General features: G+C 48.9%; 2 protein-coding genes and 3 pseudogenes across 2 annotated transcripts; 2 read left to right on the forward strand and 3 right to left on the reverse strand.

Moving 5' to 3' along the window:
- Positions 1-2,878: 2,878 nt before the first annotated feature.
- Positions 2,879-3,864, reverse strand: LOC134430950 (feather beta keratin-like; annotated as a pseudogene).
- Positions 3,865-7,127: 3,263 nt separating this feature from the next.
- On the forward strand, positions 7,128-7,801 carry LOC134430955 (feather beta keratin-like; annotated as a pseudogene).
- A 4,256-nt stretch (positions 7,802-12,057) lies between these two features.
- On the reverse strand, positions 12,058-15,072 carry LOC134417081 (uncharacterized). Its single transcript, XM_063153902.1, is given in 6 exon segments — positions 12,058-12,434; positions 12,626-12,638; positions 12,640-12,709; positions 13,838-13,896; positions 14,752-14,844; positions 15,064-15,072. Coding segments are annotated over 6 exon segments (621 nt in total).
- A 218-nt stretch (positions 15,073-15,290) lies between these two features.
- On the forward strand, positions 15,291-15,991 carry LOC134430966 (feather keratin B-4-like; annotated as a pseudogene).
- Positions 15,992-19,169: 3,178 nt separating this feature from the next.
- Positions 19,170-19,887, reverse strand: LOC134430971 (beta-keratin-related protein-like). The gene is given in 3 exon segments (XM_063178890.1): positions 19,170-19,585; positions 19,759-19,857; positions 19,860-19,887. Coding segments are annotated over 3 exon segments (543 nt in total).
- Positions 19,888-21,930: the final 2,043 nt, after the last annotated feature.

Here is a 21,930-nt window from a genome sequence, read left to right on the forward strand (position 1 = left end):
CCTCTTCTCCCTCTCTGTGCTCTGTATTGTCCCTTCAGCTCTGTCCAGATCCTCTGCTGCAAACCCCTTCTCCCAAGCCAGAGACCATTGGGCACCTCTGCCTGGCTGCTCCCACTGTGGGGCAGGAAGGCTTTGGTGCTCTGGCCAAGACATCTGCAAGCAAGGGGCCTGAACTGATGGTCACCCTACTTGCACCTCAGACCAGCTCCCTTCCACTGGCTGCTCCTGAGTGTTCACTGTTCTACCTCAATAAAATTTTCCTGCATCATAACCTCAAAAGACTCCTTCTTCCTTCTTCTCCCGAAACACTTGGAGGTTGTTGATGCTATTTGGATTCTTGAAAAAATGCTCCAAGACCTCTTGTGGGAATTATTTCCCCAATTCCACTACCCACCAGTACACTTTGTTCTTCCAGTGCACCACAGCAACCTTTCAGTTGCTTGAACACAAACCTGGATCCCCCAATGCAGGTCCATCCGTGACTCTGACACAAAGCCCTCCTGGCTGGTGTGCTCACTCTGGCTGGACACCAGTTCCTCCAGACCCTCATCATCTCCCAAGGCCATTTTCAGATCTTCCAGAGGAGGCCCATGTCTTCCCTTTTTTTGTGTCCTCAGAGTGGAACACACAAGTGCAGTCTCATCAGAGTTCAGCACAGGGACAGAATGTGCTGCCCTCACTGTGGAGATAACCCCAGGGCATGGGGGATTTTTGCTCAGTTCATTCACATTGCCAGGACATGTCCAATTCTTCATCATTCAGTTTTTTTGTTGTTTTTTTTTTTGGTTTTTTTTGTTATTTTTATAGTGTTTTGGTTATTATTTATTCATTATTGTAGTGGTAGACCTTTAGGGTTTTTTTTCAGTAAAGCTTAGGGTTAGTTGAATACTTTTGAGTTTAGTAAGTTGGTTTGTTTTGTTTTTTTTAGTGGTTTGTATTATTTGCTGCTTGAGGTATTATATGGTTATTTTTTAAATTCAGTCTTATAATATATAAAGAATTATTAGTAAAACGTGTATGGTTGTTTTTTTGTTGGTACTTGATTATATGGTGGTGGTTTTTTAGTGTGTGGGGTTTGTTTGGTTTGTTTTATTATTGAAATAAAAGTTTTTAATTTTTTATTAGTTTGCAGTTATTTTTAGAATTTCAGAGTAATTTAGTTTATATATATGGGTGTGTAAGTGTGTAAGTCCTTCTCCTCAGGGGTGCTGTTAATTAACTCATTACCCATCCAACATCCATTGCTGAGATCAATCCAATCCAGGTGCAGGACCTTCCTCTTGGCCCTGCTGACCTTCACGAGCTTCACACCAGCCCATATCTCCAGACTGTCTGGAACGCTCTGGATGCCATCCCCTCCTTCCAGACAATCAAGTATACCACTCATCCTGCTGTTATTCACATTTTTTGCTGATGGGACACACAATTGCACTGTCCATGTCCCTGACACAATGGGAAGTGAGAATGGTTGAACACGAGTCTCTGAGGATCACCACTCATCCCTGTTCTCCACACACACATGGAGCCATTGACTCTTTCATAACTCTTCCAGTGCAGCCATCTCACCCATTTCCTTCTTAACCCAATGTTCCAACCAACATCCACATCTCTCCAGCTTAGAGACAAGGATGATTTTTAGCAAAGGAGGAAATACTATGCACAGGTCCAGTTACATGTTATTGATCCCTCTTCCCTCATCCAGCAATGCTGGAACCAAATCCAACTCATCAAATCTGCCGCCAAGGTCAGATGGACACGGCCTCAAGAGCAGGACATGACAATGCAGAGCTGTGGGAAGAAAAACCCTCCGACCATATGATTTACCAGGCTGTGCCAGGCAAAAGCTGCTGCCTGAAAAAATGCCCTGGGATAACCGGCCAAGGCCGTCCCAAACCTCCAGCCACGGATCATCCTCAAGGCTGTGCCCTGGATCCTCTAAACCAGAATCTTGTCTTCCTTGTTCCCAGTGACCCATAGATTAAGAGTTCCCCAATATCACCAGAGCAGAGGGGCAGAATCTGCTGCACCTGGATTGGAGCAGTCCCAAACATGCAGGATAAAGGATGGGTGATCTGGGATTGAGACCAGTCCCAAAAGGGAAGAATTTGAGGTGTTGGTGGATGAAAAACTGGACATGCCCTGACCATGTGCACTCACAGACCACAAATCCGTTGTGTCCTGTGCTCATCCCCACAGTGTGGGCAGCAGATGAGCAGGGGAGTCATTGCCTCTACTCATCTCTGGGGAGACTGGAGTTCTTTGTTCAACTGTAGGACCCCTACAAGAACTCATCCTTGCACGTCTCCCATTTCTAATCACAACAAGAATTCTTTGGTCCCTTCAAGCTCTTGCTGTTCCTGCACTGTTCTTGTTTCTTTAAGTCTGTGTCTTTCTTCTACTGTAAAGCCCAGCACATCACCCCAAATCAGGGATCCTTATCCGTATCCTTATCAGTGTGGAGACAGGAAGTGTCAGTCTGCTAGAAACGCTTTTCTGGAAGTTCTTTTGCTGCAAGGATGCATAGCCATGATAAGAAAGATATGGACCTGCTTGAGCAGATCTCTTACTGGGCTGAGGAGATGATGAGGGGCTGGAGCAACTGGTGTCCACCCAAAGGAAGCACCACCCAGAGGAGCTTGTGCCAGCAGCAGGGATAGACCTGCATTAGCGTATCCAGGACTGTGTTTCTAGAAACAGAAGGGTTTGTGGGATGCAGTGGAAGAGCAGAGCATGCCAGTGGGTGGTTGAAGCAGGGAAATAAATCCTAAAAGATCTCTTGTTACAATTTCTAACCCAGATGATCCCTAAAACCCTGACATATTGCTGAGACTGGAAAAATCTTGGGGGAAGAATGAAGGAGGATTCATATGAGGTTATGCTGCAGGAAAACTTTATTGAGGTAGAAGAATAAAAGGTCTTGAGCATCCAGTAGAAAGGAACAGGCGGAGGTGCAAGTAGGGTGACCATCAGTCAAGGTCCTTTGCCCTCAGGAGGTTTTCCCAGAGCACCAAGATCATTCTGCCCCACAGTGGGAGGAGCCCACCAGAGGAGCCCACTGATGTCTGGCTTGGGAGAAGGGGTTTGCAGTAGAGGGAACTGGACAGAGCCAAAGGACCAATGAAGAGCAGGGAGTGGGAGAACAGGAGGCAGATGGGCCATGTTTGCAGGCAGCCCAGCTGGTCCCTTAGCAGATGTTGCCATAGCCCCTCCTGCCATAGCAGCCCAGGCCACCCAGCCCATAGCCAAATCCACGGCCATAGCCAAGGCCGTAGCCAAAGCCACCAAAGCCACCAAAGCCCCCAGAGATGGGCTGTCCCTGCACACTGAGCTCAGTGCCCACGGCAGCCGAGGAGGTGGATCCAACGGCGGTGCTCTGGGGGAAGGAGGTCATGATGGGTCCTGGCAGGGTGACCAGCACAGGGGAAGGGTTGATGATGACGCGGGAATCCTGGCATTGCAGGGCACAGGGCTCGTTGCAGCTGTTGGCCAGCGGGGTGGGTCCGCAGGGACTGCAGCGGTTGTAGCAGGCCATGGGTGTTGTGTGGAGGGTGCCTGGAAGAGTGAGGGGGGGAGGCATGGCAGGGGTTGTGGGGATGCAAGGGACAGTGATTCAGGAGGGTGAGGGAGTGTGGAGGCTGTTGTGGGGCTGTGGGGAGGCGTGAGGGCTGCCAAGGATGGGGCAGAGTGTGCTGGAAGAGAGGGTTCAAGGGTGCCAGAGCAGGAGGGTCAGGGGAGTGAGGCTCACCTGGTTTTCAGCAGGGGGAGAAGGTGTCAGAAGAAGTGTGTGAGTGTGAGAGGTTCTGGGCTGGCTTTTATGCTGGTCCTGAAGGGGCGGGACAGCCTTGTCCCATGGCCTTGGGGCATTTTGCAGGTAGCTCTTGTCTGGCTCAGCTTGGGGAGTCATGAGCTGGGGAGTGTTTTCCTTCATGTAGTTTTGCAATTTCATGTCCTGGTCTTGAAACCATTTCCATCTGACCTTGGCAGTAACTTCATTGCATTTGTATTTGGGCCATTTTGATTGCTCCATGTGAGTCAGGGAGGGCTGAATAAACAACCAGATCCCAGCAGAAATGCCATGTCATCAGTGAGGTCATTTTGTGGCACACGTCCTGTGGTTTGCAGATGCCTTGTGAAGACTGGGACTCTGTTCTCTGCCACTGGATGTCCATCAGTCATTGTGTTGCACTCAGGAATGCTGAGGGAGCTGCTGATGTCCTGGGGAGGTCACTCTGCAAGAGCTTGGAAAGGTCCCAGTGCCTGGGAGCTCTTCTTGATGGATGAAAGGGACCCCAAGCATGTTTTTTTTTGTGTACAATCAAGAGAAAGATCTGGAAATTAAAAGCTTCCTAAGTTGAATTTTTTCCAATGCTGTGGTCCATTTGGATTTCTCAACTTTACCTGGAAATATACTCTGTCTTTTAAAGTGTATTTCTTTACCTCTTTAAGAAACCAAATAAACAAGCAACCAATGATGCTAGACCAGGTTTTGCCCAGGCTGCTCTGTGGTGTGAATTTGTTTATTCTACATTCAAGTCCTATGGTTTCATAACTTATATCCTGTCAGATGTAATGTTGTGTTCCTGTTAGGAACAAACACTAATTGCTACTGGATGGTCATTGTGATCCTATTTCCTCCTGTCATGGTGCTGGTGTGTCTTTGTGGAATTCTGTGATTCTGTGTCCTTCTCTACAGGCTGCGTCCATTTGACCTTTGCGGCAGTTTTTAATTTTGTGGGGTAGAGGCCGAAGTATTGGTATTGGAATATGGTATTATTGGTTGGTATCAGGCACGTAGAACATGACAACAAAGCCTACAAGAATTGGGGTGTTATGATTGAGGTCATTCCATGGAACACTCACAACATCTCCTTTGTCCATTCTTCCCTTCTCACAAAAATAAACTTGTGTGTCTCCCATTTCTAATCACAAGGATTCTTTGGTCCCCCGAATCTCTTGCTGTTCCTGAACTCTTCTTGCCTCACTAAGTCCATGTCTTTCTTCCACTGTGAAGCTCAACTCATCACCCTAAATCAGATATCTTTATCTCTGAAGAAACAGAAATTATCAATCTTCTAGAAACCCTCTTCCAGAAGTTCTTTTGCTGCAATGATGCATGGTGATCTCTTGAACATTTTGGTCTCTATTGGTGTCCCTCTTTTTGTGCATATTTTCTTACCTATTGGTGACAATAATGACATTCTCACGTCTCCAATTAAGCCCCAACCATTCCTGCTGGCCACACTTCTCTCTGTGCAGCCCAGGAAATGTCTGGTGGCCTGAGCTGAAAATTCATTTTGCTGGTTTTTTTTAAGATTTTGGTCCACCAGAACCCTCAGATCATTCTCTGGTGGAAGTGCTCTCAAGGATTCCCTCTCCAAAGCTGTGTTCATGTCTGGGACTGTCCCAGCCCATGCGCAGGACCTTGAACTTGGAGCGGTTGAACCACAAGACGTTCTTATGTTTTCAACATTCCCAGTGTCCTTCCTGATGGGATCACTCCATGTTCTTGTGTCAGCTGTAACACTCAGCTTTGTGGCACCTGCAAACGTGCTGGGGGTGGTCTCAATCACACTGTTCACTTCCTTGGTAAAATATTCAAAATCACCAAAATGACTGTGCAAGGCAGAGGCCTGGAGGCTTCATCTCTGGCCTCTACCTGTACAGAGAGCCACTGATCATCACTCTCTGTCTGTTCCTCATCCATTCATTAGACCTCATTTGAAACCCACGTGTCTGCAGTTCAGAGATAAAGATGTTATGTGGGACAGTGATAAAGCCCTGACAGAAGTTCAGGATGATACCAGCTGCCCTTCCCTTGGCACCCAAAGCATTCTATCAGGGAAGGACCTTCTGTTCCTGGTGGAGCATAGATGGATCTTGAGGTCATCATCTACTCTTTATTGTAAAAAAAATCTTCAGCAGTTTCCAGGACAGGATGAGGAACAGTAATAAAGCATATTGAGGGAGTTGAACATCCTGGTCCCCAACACAGGTGAGGCTACATGGACACAACCATGGTTGACAAAGAGCAGTGGAGGGCCACCATGACACTGATGGGAGTTGGGGATCCTTGAGATGAGGAGAAGCTGAGAGAGCTGGGAGATCTGCCAGGCAGGAGGCAAGAATGCAAATAGGACTCACTGTCAATATTCCATGGAATGACCTCACTGACGACACCCCAGTGCTTGTAAGCTTTGCTTGAATCTTCTACGTGTCCTGGCATGCAACATCAAAACCAACACCATGGTCTCTAATTCTCGCAGCTAGAAAGTATCACCAAGGTCAGGTGGCGATGGCCTCAGGAGCAGAACATGAAATTGCACAATTCCACAGAGGAACAACTAAACCATGCAAAGAAGGAAAGAGGAGCTTGCCGGGTGTCCATTACTAATTGTTGGGTTTTGCTTAGAGGAACAAAACATTAGGACTAATGATTATAAGTTATGACACCTTGTGGCTTGAATGCGGAATAAGTGAATTGATGTCACAGATCAGTTTGGGAAGAAAGGGATCAAGCCTGGTTTGTTTTAATTTAGGGGATTTCTTAATGCGGCCAAGGAATACACTTTAATTTAGACAGTGTACATGGTTGAGTAAATTTCAGAAATCCAAATAGACCATAACAATGAAACACGTTCACCCTAAGCAGCCTCTCATTTTCCAGATTCTCCCTCTTGCTCACATAGAAGACACAAGAGAACAAACTCTATTTCAGAAATCAGGAGGAGCTCCCAGGCACCAGAACCTTTCCAGGATATTGCTCAGTGACCTTCCCAGGGCATCAGCAGCTCCCTCAGCATTCCTGGGTGCAGCACAATGACTGATGGACATCCAGCGGCACAGAACAGAGTCCCAGTCTTCACAAGGCACCCACAAACCACAGGACACGAGTGCCACAAAATGACCTCACTGATGACATCGCATTTCTGCTGGGCTCTGGTTGTTTCTTCAGCCCTTCCTGACCCACATCTAATAATCAAATCCACCCAAATGCCATCTCCTAAAGCTGCCGACAAGGTCAGATGGACATGGCCTCAAGAGTTGGATATGACACTGAAGTGTTGTGGGAATGAAAAGACTCCCCAACTCATGACTCACCAGGCTGGGCAAGACTGATTGGCTGGTGAATGCCCCAAGGCCATGGGACAAGCCTGTCCCGCCCCTCCAGGAGCAGCATAAATACGAGCACAGAGCCTCTCTCCCTCACACACTTCTCCTCACACCTTCTCCTCCTGCTCCTGCTGACAACCAGGTGAGACTCAATCCCCCTACTCTCCTGCTCCTGCACCTCTCCCCTCTCCCTTCCAGCACACTCAGCCCCAGCCTCGGCTGCCCTCACGCCTCCCCACAGCCCCACAACAGCCTCCACACTCTCCCTCACGGTTCTGCGTCACCACACCTCGCATCCCCACACCCCTGCCCTGCCTCACCCTTCTCTCTTCCAGGCACCCTCCACACCACACCCATGGCCTGCTACAACCGCTGCAGTCCCTGCGGACCCACCCCGCTGGCCAACAGCTGCAACGAGCCCTGTGCCCTGCAATGCCAGGATTCCCGCGTCATCATCGACCCTTCCCCTGTGCTGGTCACCCTGCCAGGACCCATCATGACCTCCTTCCCCCAGAACACCGCCGTTGGATCCACCTCCTCCGCTGCTCTGGGCACTGAGCTCAGTGTGCAGGGACAGCCCATCTCTGGCGGATTTGGTGGCTTTGGTGGCTTTGGCTATGGCCGTGGATTTGGCTATGGGCTGGGAGGCCTGGGCTGCTATGGCAGAAGGGGCTATGGCAACATCTGCTAAGGGCCCTCATCATCACCCCTGACACCAACCACCCACTCCCTGGAACTCATCTCAGGCATTGAAGATGCATCTCTGGGCCCTCCTCTCAAAGGGGCTCAGCAATTCCAGCTCCTGCTCTCAGGGCACCAACCAGGCAGAAGCCAATGGCCAGCTCAGGCTCCCTGCAAACATGGCTCATCTGCCTCCTGCTCTTCCTCCATTCCCTACTCTGCATCACCCCTTTGTGCTGTCTCCTCTGCTGCACACCCCTTCTCCAAAGCCAGGGACCATTGGCCACCTCTGCCTGGCTGCTCCCTCTGTAAGGCAGAAAGTTTGGCACAACCTCCTGCAAGCAAAGCAGCTCGGCTGATGGTTGCTCTGCTTGCACCGCAGACCAGCTCCCTTCCTCTGGCTGCTCCTGAGTTTTTACTCTTCTACCTCAATAAAGTTTTCCTGCATCATAACTTCAAATGAGTCCGTCTTCTTTTTTCTCCCAAGATGCTTCCAATCCCTTCTCAGTGCTGTACCAGGGTTGTGGAGACCACTGGGGTGGGTGAAAATGTGCTCCAAGATCTCCTTCACGTGTTACTTCCCCAATTCTCTACCCATTGGCACACTTCCCTTTTCCAGTGCATTCCATCAAACCTTCATCTACTGGATCACAGGCTTGGATACGCTAATGCAGATCTATCCCTGCCTCTGGCACAAGCTCCTCATCATCCTCCAGGTTCTGTGTCCCTTTGGCTGGACACCAACCTGGCTGACTCTCATCCTCTTCCAGGCCTCCATGCACTCAAGCAGGTCCACGTCTTCCTTGTCTTTGTGGGCTCAGAGTTCAACACAGAATTCTGATTTTACTACAGGAGAGCAGAGGGTGAGATTCCCCCAATCTCTTGTGCTTCCCAAGCTGTGGGGATGACCCCAGAACACAGGAGGAGTTTCTGGTCAATGAGTGCACATGGCTGGGGCACATCCAATTCTTCATCCAACACCCACAGTCCTCCTCTTTTGGGCTGCTCTCAACCCCCATATCACCCATCTTCTATCCTGCATGTTTGGGATTGATGCCTTGTGAAGGCTGACCTAGAACAGAGAAGATAAAAAATAAAGTAGGTATTTATTAGAAGGCTTTAATGGATACACCTTGGGAAGCACAAGAGCCCAAACAGGGCTACACCCAAGATAAACCCAAAATAGTCACAAATATAAATAGATGATTGGTCACAGGGTCTCACAATTTTATATGTTCTGGTCCATTTGCATTTTGGAGTTTATTGTCCAATTACAGCTTTAGCTTATGAAATCCCATCCTTCTTGTTTTTGTCTCTTCAGTCCACCATTGTTTATGCTCTTGAGGCTGAGATTTGGAACAGTTGTCCTTGGTCCCCAGCTAGAGAAGGAATTGTTTTGTCTCCCTACTCTGTGAAGAGCTTGCCATCCCCTTGTATGAAGCTCCAAAGTGCACACTAAAGCAGTACAGAATCTGAAAAATATAAATACTGAAACCTGAGGCATCAGCTGCATTTCAGGTAAGGGATATTCTGCCCCTCTCCTCTTCTTTGCTCACACTAGAGAACTGTGTTTATCTCTGGTTTACTGGGAATAAGGAAGACAAGACTGTTGGATAACATCCAGGGTATGACCTCAAAGATGATCTGGGGCTGAAGGTTTGGGACAGCCATTGGCCATGACATTGGGGCATTTTTTCAGGCAGCTTCTCTGTCAAATCGTGATGTGGGGAGTGGTTTGTTCCCCTCAGCTTTCCTGTATCATGTCTAGCTATTGGGGATGTGTCTGTCTGACCTTGACAGGCAGATTAAAGGTGTCCATTGGTAGTCCATTAAAAAGTGGCATCTTTTAATGAGCTGGGATTGGTTCCAGCCTTGTTGGATGAGGGGAGAGGGAACAATATCACATTCCTAGACTTGGGCACAGCATTTGTTCCTGTGCTAGAAAGCATCTGCACATTCACTCTGGAAAGATGGGGAATTGTGGTTGGACCATGTGGTGGATAAGGAATGGATGGGATGGTCTAACTCAAAGGGGACAGTCTAAGTGAAGCTGTTGTGGCTCCATGTGTGTGGAGAAAGGGGATGACTGGTGACAGGCAGAAGCTCCTGTTTGTTGGGAAGGATGAATGTTTGACAAGAAAGTCTCACAGATATGTATGCTTAGCAAAAAGATTTTTAAATGTAGAGTTTGATGAAGGAATAGAGATGGAAGCAAGTTTTGATATAGAAGAAAAGAATTGTTGAACTAGTTTTACTGGATAACTAAGGAGGCAAAGGGTGTGTTAGAAGGGGGTTTTTTGACTTAGAGCAAAGGATAAACTCACTTTAAACAAAAAGATGTTTTTACCAAGCAGAAAGATAGCACAAGCAAACAAGTTAGCAAATGTTGCAAGTAGAAAAAAAGTCTCAGAATTTTTACTGCAAGAAAACTGTAAAAAAACTTTTAGCTTAAATTGTAATGTACTAACTTTAAGTGATTAGAGAATAAACATGAATATAGTAATTATAGTAGTTAGGCTATAGATATAAGTTAAGGTATAGATTGGTTCTACTGTATTAAGATGTTCAGCAAAGAAAAGTATATAATTCATTGTAACTAAAACTAAAAGGTCTTTAGGCTTGCTTGCAGCTGGACCTGACAGCTGTAGGCACAAGCTCTGTCACTCGTGACTTTAGAGTGCTGTAACATCTTAGATGTAATAAACTGCATTTTGAAGAGCCACCCGGAGTCCCACATCTCTCATTTAAGCTCTTACACCTATTGGGAGCAGTATTATTTCCCATCTTTGTCAGGGACATGGACGGTGGGATTGAGTGGGATGTTCAGCAAAATCAGTGGCCAGAATAAGCTGAGAAGTGCAGTTGGTTGTCTGGAGGGGAGGGATGGTATCCAGAGGGGCTGGAACAGGTTGGGGCAGTGGGATGTTGTCAGTTTCGTGAAGCTGAATGTGGCCAAGTTGCACTTGGTTTGGAGCAATGCCAAACATGGCTGTAGACTGGATAATGCAGAGAGTTGAGAGCAGCCCAGAGGAGAAGGACCTGGGATAGGAAGGAAGGACAGAGAAGGAGAGAGCAACTCACTAACTGTCCATTGGTAATTACTCCTTTTTGCCAATACGAGCACAATATTACATTTACAGTATATAAGTTATGAAACTCTTTGGCTTGAATGCAGAATAAATGAATTGACATTACACACACCTTGGAGAAAAGGGATGGGCCTGCATTTGTTGTTGGCTATTGGATTTCACAATGAGATCAAGAAATACACTTTAAATGATAGAGTGGCTTGTTGGGTAAATTTTAGAAATCTAAATGGACAATAACATGGGAACAAATGCAGCCTGAACAGCCTCTACTTTCCAAGATCCTCTCTCTATTCCATTCAAGACACAAGAGCAAGAGCACACTTTCATCCATCAGGAGGAACTGAACATGAAGAATTGAACATGCCCTGGCCATGAACACTCACAGACCAGGAGCTCCCCATGTCCTGGGCTCATCCCCACACCATGAGCAGCAGTGAGAGGGGAATTCTCTCCCTCTGCTCTTCTGAGACTGGAAATGTGTACTCGGAAGACATGGACATGCTCAAGCAGAGCTGTAGGTGACCCTGGAAGATGATGAGGGTCTGGAGCAACTGGTGTCCAGCCCAGGTGGAAACAAGATCCATACACATCTTCTATCAGAGGCAGGGATAGACCTGCATTCGTGTATCCAGGCCTGGGATCAAGGAAGTGAAGGGTTGGTGGGATCCAAGAGAAGAGCAAAGTGTGGCAGCGTGTGCCCATGAAGGAAGAGGACAATTCACAATGTACAATGCAAAAGAATTTTATTGAGGCATAAAGAAGAGTAAAAGCCCTGAGCAGTAAGTGGAAGAGGCATGGCTGAGGTATAAGAAGAGCAACCACCAACCAAGGCCCCTTGGCTCGGAGGTTTGGCCAGAGCATCAAGGACTTCCGGCTTCACAATGGGAGAAGCACAATGGTGGAGGTGCCAAATGGTCTCTGGCTTGGGAGAAGGGGTTTGTCCAGAGGGCACAGGACAGAGCCAAAGGGTCCATGCAGAACAGGGAGTGGGAGAAGAGCAGGAGGCAGATGGGCCACGTTTGCAGGCCGTGTGGCCTGCTGCCTTGCTTGGTGCCCTGAGAGAAGAAGCTGGGTGTGCTGAGCACATTTGAAAGCCTTAGCACAGAAAGGCACCCTAAATGCCTGGGGTGTGTTCCAGGGAGTGGGTGGTTGGTGTCAGGGGTGGTGCTGAGGTCCCTTAGCAGTTGTAGCCATAGCCCCTTCTGCCATAGCAGCCCAGGCCATAGCCATAGCCCTGCCCATAGCCGAATCCACGGCCATAGCCAAGGCCATAGCCAAAGCCACCAAAGCCACCAAATCCCCCAGAGATGGGCTGTCCCTGCACACTGAGCTCAGTGCCCAGAGCAGCAGAGGAGGTGGATCCGACGGCGGTGTTCTGGGGGAAGGAGGTCATGATGGGTCCTGGCAGGGTGACCAGCACAGGGGAAGGGTTAATGATGACGCGGGAATCCTGGCATTGCAGGGCACAGGGCTCGTTGCAGCTGTTGGCCAGCGGGGTGGGTCCGCAGGGAGTGCAGCGGTTGTAGCAGGCCATGGGTGTGGTGTGGAGGGTGCCTGAAAGAGAGAGGGATGAGGCACGGTGGAGGTGTCAGAGTGCGAGGGACAGTTATGGAAGAGGACAAGGGAGTACGCAGGTTGTTGTGGGGCTGTGGGGAGGTGTGAGGGTTGCAGAGGCTGGGGCTGAGCATGCTGGAAGAGAGGGGCCAGGGGTGCAGGAGCAGGAGGGTCAGGGGATTGAGACTCACCTGGTTGTCTGCAGGAACAGGAGTAGAAGGCTTGAGGAGAAGTGTGTGAGGGAGAGAGGGTCTGGGCCGGCTTTTATGCTGGTCCTGGGTGGGCGGGACAGCCTTGTCCCATGGCCTTGGGGCAATTTTGAGGCAGCAGCTCTTGCCTGGCCCAGTTTGGTGAGTCATGAGTTGTAGAGTGTTTTCCTTCTTGCAATTCTGCAATTCCATGTTCTGACCCTCAGGCTGTGTCCATCTGACCTTGTCGGCAGCTTTTAATTTCAAGAATTAGTGACCATTTTCTTGTTGCCGCTGCCTTTCAGGACATGTAGAAGATTCAAACAACCCTTAGGCCAACTGATGTGTCATTGATGAGGACACGCCATGGAATAATGACATCATGTCCCATTTGCCTTCTTTGCTCCTGTTTGAAAGATCCTTCAGCTCTGTCAATTTCTTGTTTTAAGGGCACTCCAGTCCCATTGGTCTCCTGGCACTGCTCTTGGTCAACCATATCCATGTCCTTGTTGTACTCGGCAGCTCATCAGTAGTGCACGACAAGGCAGTTGACTTCCTCATCTTCCTCACCTTTCTTGTATTACTTTTGTTATTACATATTTCCTAATTCTCTCCCAGTAATTGCTGGAGCTTTTTACATCAGAGGATCCATGGCCACCTCACAATCCATTTATGCTCCAGCAGGATCACAAGGTCGAATGCTATTTTTGACAAGGAAATGGCAACCAGTGTCAAGTTCCTGGAATTCTATTGGGCCCTTAAACCAGTCCCACAGAACATCCTTATCTTTACACTGCAGACATATAGGTTTGAAGGGTTGACTAATGAGTAGATGACTAATTGTTCCCCTCGTGCTTCTTCTCCTCCTCCTCCACGAGGTTTCCTTTCCATGTGTCAGGCAGAGCCCAACAATGGGACCCCACATTGTGACCTTGCTGGGCCCAGCTGAGACAAGAGCTACAGATGAACCCACACCAGACTGTGAGGAGCACAGGACACCTCCCCAAGTCATACGGATTGCTTTCCCATCTCCAATGGCAAAGGCCATGAATGTAGACAAGCCAGGAGAGATGCAGCCAAGATAGGGAGGAAAAGAACATGATCAAAGGTGCAGATGCTCCCCTCCAGAAAAACTGCAAAGATTAGTGCAGCCTAAAAAGGGGAGCTGGGGTTGTTTAGCCTGGAGAAATGGAGACTCAGAGGTGACCTTATCACTCTACAACTTCCTGAAGGGTGTTTGTAGCCAGATGAGGGTTGGTCTCTGTCACCAGGTTCTAACAGAATGAGAGGACACAGTCTCAAGCTGCATCAAGGAAAATATAGGTCAGATAATAGCAAAAAGTTTTCACTGAAAGAGCAATAAAGTACTGGAATGGTCTGCCGGGGGAGGTGGTGGAGTCACCATTCCTGGATGTATTTAAAACAAGACTGGATGAGGCACTCGGTGCCATGGTTTAGTTGAGGTGTTAGAGCATGACTTGGACTAGATGATCTTGAAGGTCTCTTCCAACCCAGTAATTCTGTGAGTTCTGTGAATTCCGTGAATTCTATGAGAAGCTCCACGAGGAAATGAGGTCCCTCTTCACCACACGCGCACAAAACACAGCACACCAGTGCTGTGGGGTTACCTCACTGATGACATGGCATCTCCACAAAGCTTTGGTCACATCTTCAATCCATCCTGACATAACCCATCAAGACCAACATTTAACCTCTAATACTCACACTTGAAAGCCGCCACCAAGGTCAGATGGACACGGCCTGAAGAGAAGGATGCGGAATGGCAGAATCACACAAAGGAACGCCAGCACCATGACAGAGAAGGAAGGAGCAACTCACTAACTGTCCATTAGTAATTAGTCCTTTTTGCTAATAGGAACAAAACATTACATTTACAGGATATAAGTTATGAAACTCTTTGGCTGAACACAGAATAAACAAATTAATAGCACACACCAGGCTGGGAAAAAAGAGATGGGCCTGTATTTGGTGTTGGTTATTGGAATTCTCAACGAGATCAAGAAATACACTTTAAATGATAGAGTGGCATGTGGGTAAATTTTAGAAATCTAAATGGACAATAACATGAGAACAAGTGCAGCCTGAACAGCCTCTACTTTCCAAGATACTCTCTCAATCTCAATCTCAATCTCAATCTCAATCTCAATCTCAATCTCAATCTCAATCTCAATCTCAATCTCAATCTCAATCTCAATCTCAATCTCAATTCAAGACACAAGAGCAAGACCACACTTTCATCCATCAGGAGGAACTCTCAGGCACTGGGACATTTCCATGTTATTGCAGAGTGACCTTCCCAGGACATCAGCAGCTCCCTCAGCATTCCTGGGAGAAACACAATGACTGATGGACATTCAGTGGCACAGAAAAGAATCCCAGTCTTCACAAGGCACCCACAAACCACAACACACAAGGCCCACTGATGGCATTGCACCTCTGCTGCTCTCTGCTTGTTTATTCAGCCTTCACAGACGTGTATCTAACAATCAAATCTACCCAAAGATCAGCTCTTACTCTAAAGCTGCCTCCAAGGTCAAATGGACACAGACTCAAGGGCAGGATATGACACTGCAGAATTGCAGAATGGAAAACACTCCCCACCTCATGACACACCAGGCTGGGCCAGCCAAGAGCTGCTGCCTCAAAAATGCCCCAAGGCCATGGGACAAGGCTGTCCCACACCTCCAGAACCAGCATAAAAGCCGGCCCAGAGCCTCTCTCCCTCACACACTCCTCCTGACGCCTTCTCCTCCTGCCCCTGCTGAAAACCAGGTAAGTTTCAAGCCCCTGACCCTCCTGCTCCTCCACCTCTGCCCTTCTCTTCCAGCACACTCAGTCCCATCCTCAACAGCCCTCACACCTCCCCACAGCCCCACAGCAGCCTCCACACTCCTTCACTGCCCCTTGCATCCCCACACCCCTGCCGTGCTTTACTCCTCCTCTCTTCCAGGCACCCTCCACACCACACCCATGGCCTGCTACAACCGCTGCAGTCCCTGCGGACCCACCCCGCTGGCCAACAGCTGCAACGAGCCCTGTGCCCTGCAATGCCAGGATTCCCGCGTCATCATCAACCCTTCCCCTGTGATGGTCACCCTGCCAGGACCCATCATGACCTCCTTCCCCCAGAACACCGCCGTCGGATCCACCTCCTCGGCTGCCGTGGGCACTGAGCTCAGTGTGCAGGGACAGCCCATCTCTGGCGGATTTGGTGGCTTTGGTGGCTTTGGCTACGGCCTTGGCTATGGCCGTGGATTTGGCTACGGGCAGGGCTATGGCTGTGGGTATGGCTATGGCCTGGGAGGCCTGGGCTGCTATGGCAGAAGGGGCTATGGCTACAACTGCTAAGGGACCTCAGCACCACCCCTGACACCAACCAACCAGTCCCTGGGACACTCCCCAGGTACTGAAATGCATCTCTAGGCAAAGGTTGTCAGCTGGCTCAGAACTTCTAGATCCTGCTCTCAGGGCACCAAGCAAGACACCAACCAAGGGCCCAGCCCGGGCTGCCTGCAAACATGGCCCATCTGCCACCTGCTCTTCTCCCACTCCCTGCTCTACATCTCCCCTTCAGCTCTGTCCAGTCCCCTCCAGACAAACCCTTCTCCCAAGCCAGAGACCGTCAGGCACTGGCACTCCATTGGGCTGCTCCCACTGTGGGGTAGGAGGGCCTTGGTGCTCTAGCCAAAACTGAAAGCCAAGGATCTTGGCTGATGGTCACCCTCCTTGCACCCCCTACTTGCCCTTCCCTTTCCCAGTGGATGCTCACAACCTTCCACTGTTCTTTTAGCTCAATAAAGTTCTCTTGCATTACAGCCTCAGATGTCTCCTTTCCTTCACTGGCACACACAGGCACACTTTGCCTTTCTGGTGCATTCCAGACTTTCCTTGCTTGATCCCAGGCCTGCATACACTAATGCAGGTCTACCCCTGTCTCTAATAGAAACCATGTATGAGTCTTGTTTTCACTTTAGCTGGGCACCAGTTGCTCCAGACCCTCATCATCTTCCAGGGTCATCTACAGCTCTGCTTCAGCAGGCCCGTATCTTTCGTATCCTCAGGTTCCCAGAGTTGAACACACATCTCCAGCCTCTGAAGAGCAGAGCAGAGGGGTCAGAATCTCCCCTCACCTGCTGCCCATGCTGTGATGATGAGCCCAGGACATGGAGGAGTTTTGGTCTGTGAATGCACATGGCCAGGGCATGTCCAATTCTTCATCCACCGACACCCCAAGTCCTCCTTGGGCATTCTCTCAATCAACTCATTATCTATCTATTACCCATTTCTGAGATTGCTACGTGTCTGAGGGGACAACACTGCCCAGCTCATTGTTTAGGATGTTGAACAGAGTCCAACTCCTGGGCTGCAGTACTGGGGATTCATCTCCATTTGCACTTTTGGCCACTGACCAGACACCTCTGGCCTCAGCCCCTCAGCCACTCTCAGGCCACTCACTGCGCCCTCAGGGAACCTGGACCTGCTCAGCTGCTGTCAGAGTGTAGAATGGGAAGGAGTCTTGAAGGCTTCACAAAAGGGTTGTGTTCAACAGCAGCCACAGCTCTCTCCTCATGCCCAGGCTGAGTCACTGGCACAGTGCAGACACAGAGCTCAGCCAAGCACCATTTCCTCAAGGGAAATCCTCCAAGTGAAGTGGCCTCAGCTCTGGGCTCTTGCCACATCTCAGGCCCCAAAGGCCTGGCTCACCCCACCCCTGTTGCTGCTCCCATTTTCATGAAGGGCAAATTCTTCCTGAAAAGTTTGATGGAGTTCCAGAACTGGTGAATGACGGAAGAGCAACTGATATCATGTACATGGACTTGTGCAAAACCTTTCTTCCTGTGGCGAACAACATCCTTATCTCTGACCTGGAGGGATGTGGAGTTGACAGCTGGAACATCAACTGTGGGGTGGAAAATGGACAGGATGGTGTCACTCACAGTTGTGGTCAGCAGCTCCATGTCTGTGAGGGGAACAGGGATGAGTGGTGACCTACAGAGGCTCGTATTGGGACCATTACCACTTCCCATCTTTGTCAGGCGCAGGGGATTGAGTGTCCCCTCAGCAAGAATGGGAATGACATCAAAGTGAGCAGTGTGGTTGATTGTCTGGAGGGAAGGGATGGCATCCAGAGAGCTCTTGACAGGCTGGGGTGGTGTGATTGTCATGAAGGTGAACAGGATGAAGTGCAGCATCCTAAGTCTGAGTTGGAGCAATCTCGGTAATGGATATTGGATCCATACTGAGATCCTTGAGGAGAAGGACTTGGGATGTTGGTGGATGAAGAATTGGACATGCCCTGGCCATGTGAACATGACAAAGAGAAACTGCCCATGCCATGGGCTCATTGTCACAGTGTGGGCAGCAGGTGAGGAGAGAATTCTGACCCTCTGCTCAGCTCTGGTGAGACTGGAGTTCTGTGCTCAGCTCTGGAGCCTCAAGGGTAAAATTTACCATTGGGGTATTGTGACAGTGTTCACAGGGGTCCAAGGATGAGGGAAGAGACAAGGATCTGACTCCATGTTTCAGAAGGCTTGATTTATTATTTTATGATAAATACTATATTAAAACTATACTAAAAGAATAGAAGAAAGAATTTCATCAGAAGGCTAGCTAAGAATACAAAAGGAAGAAATAAATAACAAAGGCTTGTGTCTCAAACAGAGAGTCCTAGCCAGCTGACTGTGATTGGCCATTAATTAGAAACAACTCTATGAGACCAATCACAGATCCACCTGTTGCATTCCACAGCAGGAGATAGCCATTGTTTACATTTTGTTCCTGAGGCCTCCCAGCTTCCGAGGAGAAAAAATCCTAAGGAAAGGTTTTTTCAGAAAATATTATGGCTACAGAGTATCGTTGATCTGCATCAGAGCTAAAGATATAGCAAGGAAGTGGACCAACAGCTGTGTAGCCATGTGAAAACGTGGCCCAGGAGAAGCTTGTGTCAGAGGTAGGGATAGATCTGCCTTAGTGTATCCAGGCATAGGATTATGCAAGTGAAGGGTTTGTGGTATCCAAGGGAACAGCAAACTGTGCCAGTGTGTGCCCATGAAGGAAAAGGAGACATAACAATGCTGCAATGCAAAAGAATTTTATTAAGGCAAAAGCAGAGTGAGAGATCATGAATGGCAAGAGGAAGGGAGCTGGTCTGAGATGCAAGGAGGGTGACCATCAGCTGAACTCCTTTGATTTCTGGTGGTTCAGTCAGAGCATCGAGGCCTTCCTGCTCCAGAGTAGAAGCAATCTGATGGTGAAGATTCCCAATGGTCTCTGGCTTGGGAGAAGGGATTTGCAGCAGAGGGAGCTGGACAGGGCTGAGAGGGAGTGAGAGAAGAGCAGGAGGCAGATGGGCCACGTTTGCAGGCAGCTTGGGCTGGGCCCTTGGCTGCTGCCCTACTTGGTGCCCTGAGGGCAAAAGCTGGAAGTGCTGAGCCAGTTGACAGATTTGGCCCAGCAAGGCATCTGCAACACCTGGGGTGTGTTCCAAGGAGTGGGTGGTTGGTGTCAGGAGTGGTGCTGAGAGAACTTAGCAGTTGTAGCCATAGCCCCTTCTGCCATAGCAGCCCAGGCCTCCCAGGCTGTAGCCATACCCACAGCCATAGCCCAGCCCATAGCCAAACCCACGGCCATAGCCAAGGCCGTAGCCAAAGCCACCAAAGCCGCCAAAGCCACCAAAGCCACCAAATCCGCCAGAGATGGGCTGTCCCTGGGCATTGAGCTCAGTGCCCAGAGCAGCTGAGGAGGTGGATCCAACGGCGGTGTTCTGGGGGAAGGAGGTCATGATGGGTCCTGGCAGGGTGACCAGCACAGGGGAAGGGTTGATGATGACGCGGGAATCCTGGCATTGCAGGGCACAGGGCTCGTTGCAGCTGTTGGCCAGCGGGGTGGGTCCGCAGGGAGTGCAGAGGCTGTTGCAGGCCATGGGTGTGGTGTGGAGGGTGCCTGGAAGAGAGGGAGGGGTGAGGCAGGGCAGGGGCGATGCTGGAGGAAGGTGAGGGAATTTGGAGGCTGTTTTGGGGCTGTGGGGAGGTGTGAGGGCTGCTGAGGCTGGGGCTGAGCATGCTGGAAGAGAGAGGCCAAGGGAGGGAGGAGCAGGAGGGTCAGAGTCTTGAGACTCACCTGGTTGTCAGCAGGAGCAGGTGGAGAAGGTGTCAGGAGAAGTGTGTGAGGGAGAGAGGCTCTGGGCCGGCTTTTATGCTGGTTCTGGAGGGGCGGGACAGCCTTGTCCCATGGCCCTGGGGCATTTTTTTGGCTGCCGCTCTTGACTGGCCCAGCCTGATGAGTCATGAGTTGTATTTTCATTCATAGAATTTAGCAGTGTCATGATTGGTTCTTGAGTCTGTGTCCTTGTGAGTCTCTGACCTTGACGGCCTCTTTGAAGTGAGACATGGTATTTGGGTGGATTTGATTTTTCCGTGTGTGTCAGGAAGGGCTGAATAAACAACCAGAGCCCAGCAGAGTTGAGATATCATCAGTGATGTCATTTTGTGGCACTCATGCTTTGTGGTTTTTTGGTGCTTGTGAAGACTGGGACTCTTTTCTGTGCCACTGGATGTCCATCAGTCATTGTGCTTCTCCCAGGAATGCTGAGGGAGCTGCTGACGTCCTGGGGAGGTCACTCTGCAATAACATGGAAATATTATCGTGAATTATGAGTGTTCCTACAGATTAAAGAGATCTCATGGCCTTGTGTCTTGAACTGAATCAAGAGAAAACATCTGGAAAAGTAGAGGCTGGTCTGGTTGAACTTGTTCTGGTGTCATGGTCCATTTGGACTTCTCATCTTCACTTGACATTGTACTCTGTCATTTAAAGCATATTCCTTGACCTCATTAAGAAATCCATTAAACAACTCAGCCTAATCCTTTTTTTTCCCAGGCTGGCCTGTGATGTTCTTGCCTTTAATCCGCATTCATCCCATCACTTTTCATATCTCACATCCTTTTAATCTTAATAATCTGTTCCTGCTAGCACAACCCAGTAATTACTGGTGGTTGGTCAGCACAGTCGTCTTCCCTCCTATGTCATGGTGCGGGCATTCCTTTGTGGAATTGTGCAGCTCCATGTCCTTCTTTTGAAGCCATGTCCACCTGACCTTGGCGGCAGATTTTAAGTGCCTTAGAGGTTAAAGGCAGGTGTTGATGTCATGGTGGGCTGGAGACATGTCCAAAGCCTTAGACAGACGAGGTGTCATCAGTGAGGTCACCCCATGGCACTGGTGTGTCTTGGTTTTTGGGTGCATTGTTGTCACAGACATATTTTCTGAAAAATCCTTTTGCTCAGATCTTTTCTCCTGAGAAGCTGGGAACCTTCAGCTTCTCCATGTTTTTCTACTTTGGAATGTGATTTGGAGAATTGTTTGCCCAGCATGTGACATGTTTTTAATTAATGGCCAATCACAGGTCCGGCTGTGTCGGGACTCTGGTCAGACACAAGATTTTATTATTCATTCCTTTCTAGCTTTCTGAGGTCTTCTTTCTCTTTTTCTTTAGTGTTGTCTAATATATAATTTCCTTTTAATGTAGTATATATCATAAAATAATAAATCAGCCTTCTGAAACATGGAGTCAAAATTCTCATCTCTTTCCTCATCCTGGGGACCCTTAAACACTGCCAGTCATTGTATCATGGGGCCCCGAGTCATCACAGCTCTGTCAGGATTGTCTGGCTTTGCAGGAGCTCTGCTTGTGAGGAACTGCCCTTTCCGTGATGTTCTCTCCATTCCCACCATGTTGCCAACATTCCCAGTGTTTCCTGCTGGAGGTGGGAAATCAATCCCTGCGATATAGGGTGGCCTCCCATGCTCCCCATTCTCGGGTAGGCTGTCTGTCTCTGTCTCGAAATGCGTGGGATGGTTTTGAGGCAGCCCGCGCTTTTGAAGAATGAGTCTGGACTCTTCGCTTTTTTCGGTCTTCAGGTTGTTTATTACTTCTTATCTACAAAATTTTCTTTTTGCCCAGCCGAGATCTGCTCAGCAAGGCAGATACAGGCACTCTGCCTGCCCTCGAGGCAGTGTCATCTTTTTATACTACAAATTACGTATATCATATTTACTTTTAATTCCCAATACTTATCACCTATGTTAGACAGTGCACTTCTATTCTAAACTAATCTCCAAGCGCTTACATCACAGCAGAAAATGAAGAACAAAAAGAAGAAAGAAGAAGGATAGACACGCCTTGATTCTTCTGTCTTGTCTCCATAACCCCTATATTCTCAAAATCTTAAAACCTACATTTTCACACTGTGAACACCTTGTTTTTACACCATTGAAACCTGTGTGGCTT

The sequence above is a fragment of the Melospiza melodia genome, chromosome 1 (genome assembly GCF_035770615.1).
Source record: "Melospiza melodia melodia isolate bMelMel2 chromosome 1, bMelMel2.pri, whole genome shotgun sequence".
In the NCBI taxonomy this organism is placed as follows: domain Eukaryota; kingdom Metazoa; phylum Chordata; class Aves; order Passeriformes; family Passerellidae; genus Melospiza; species Melospiza melodia.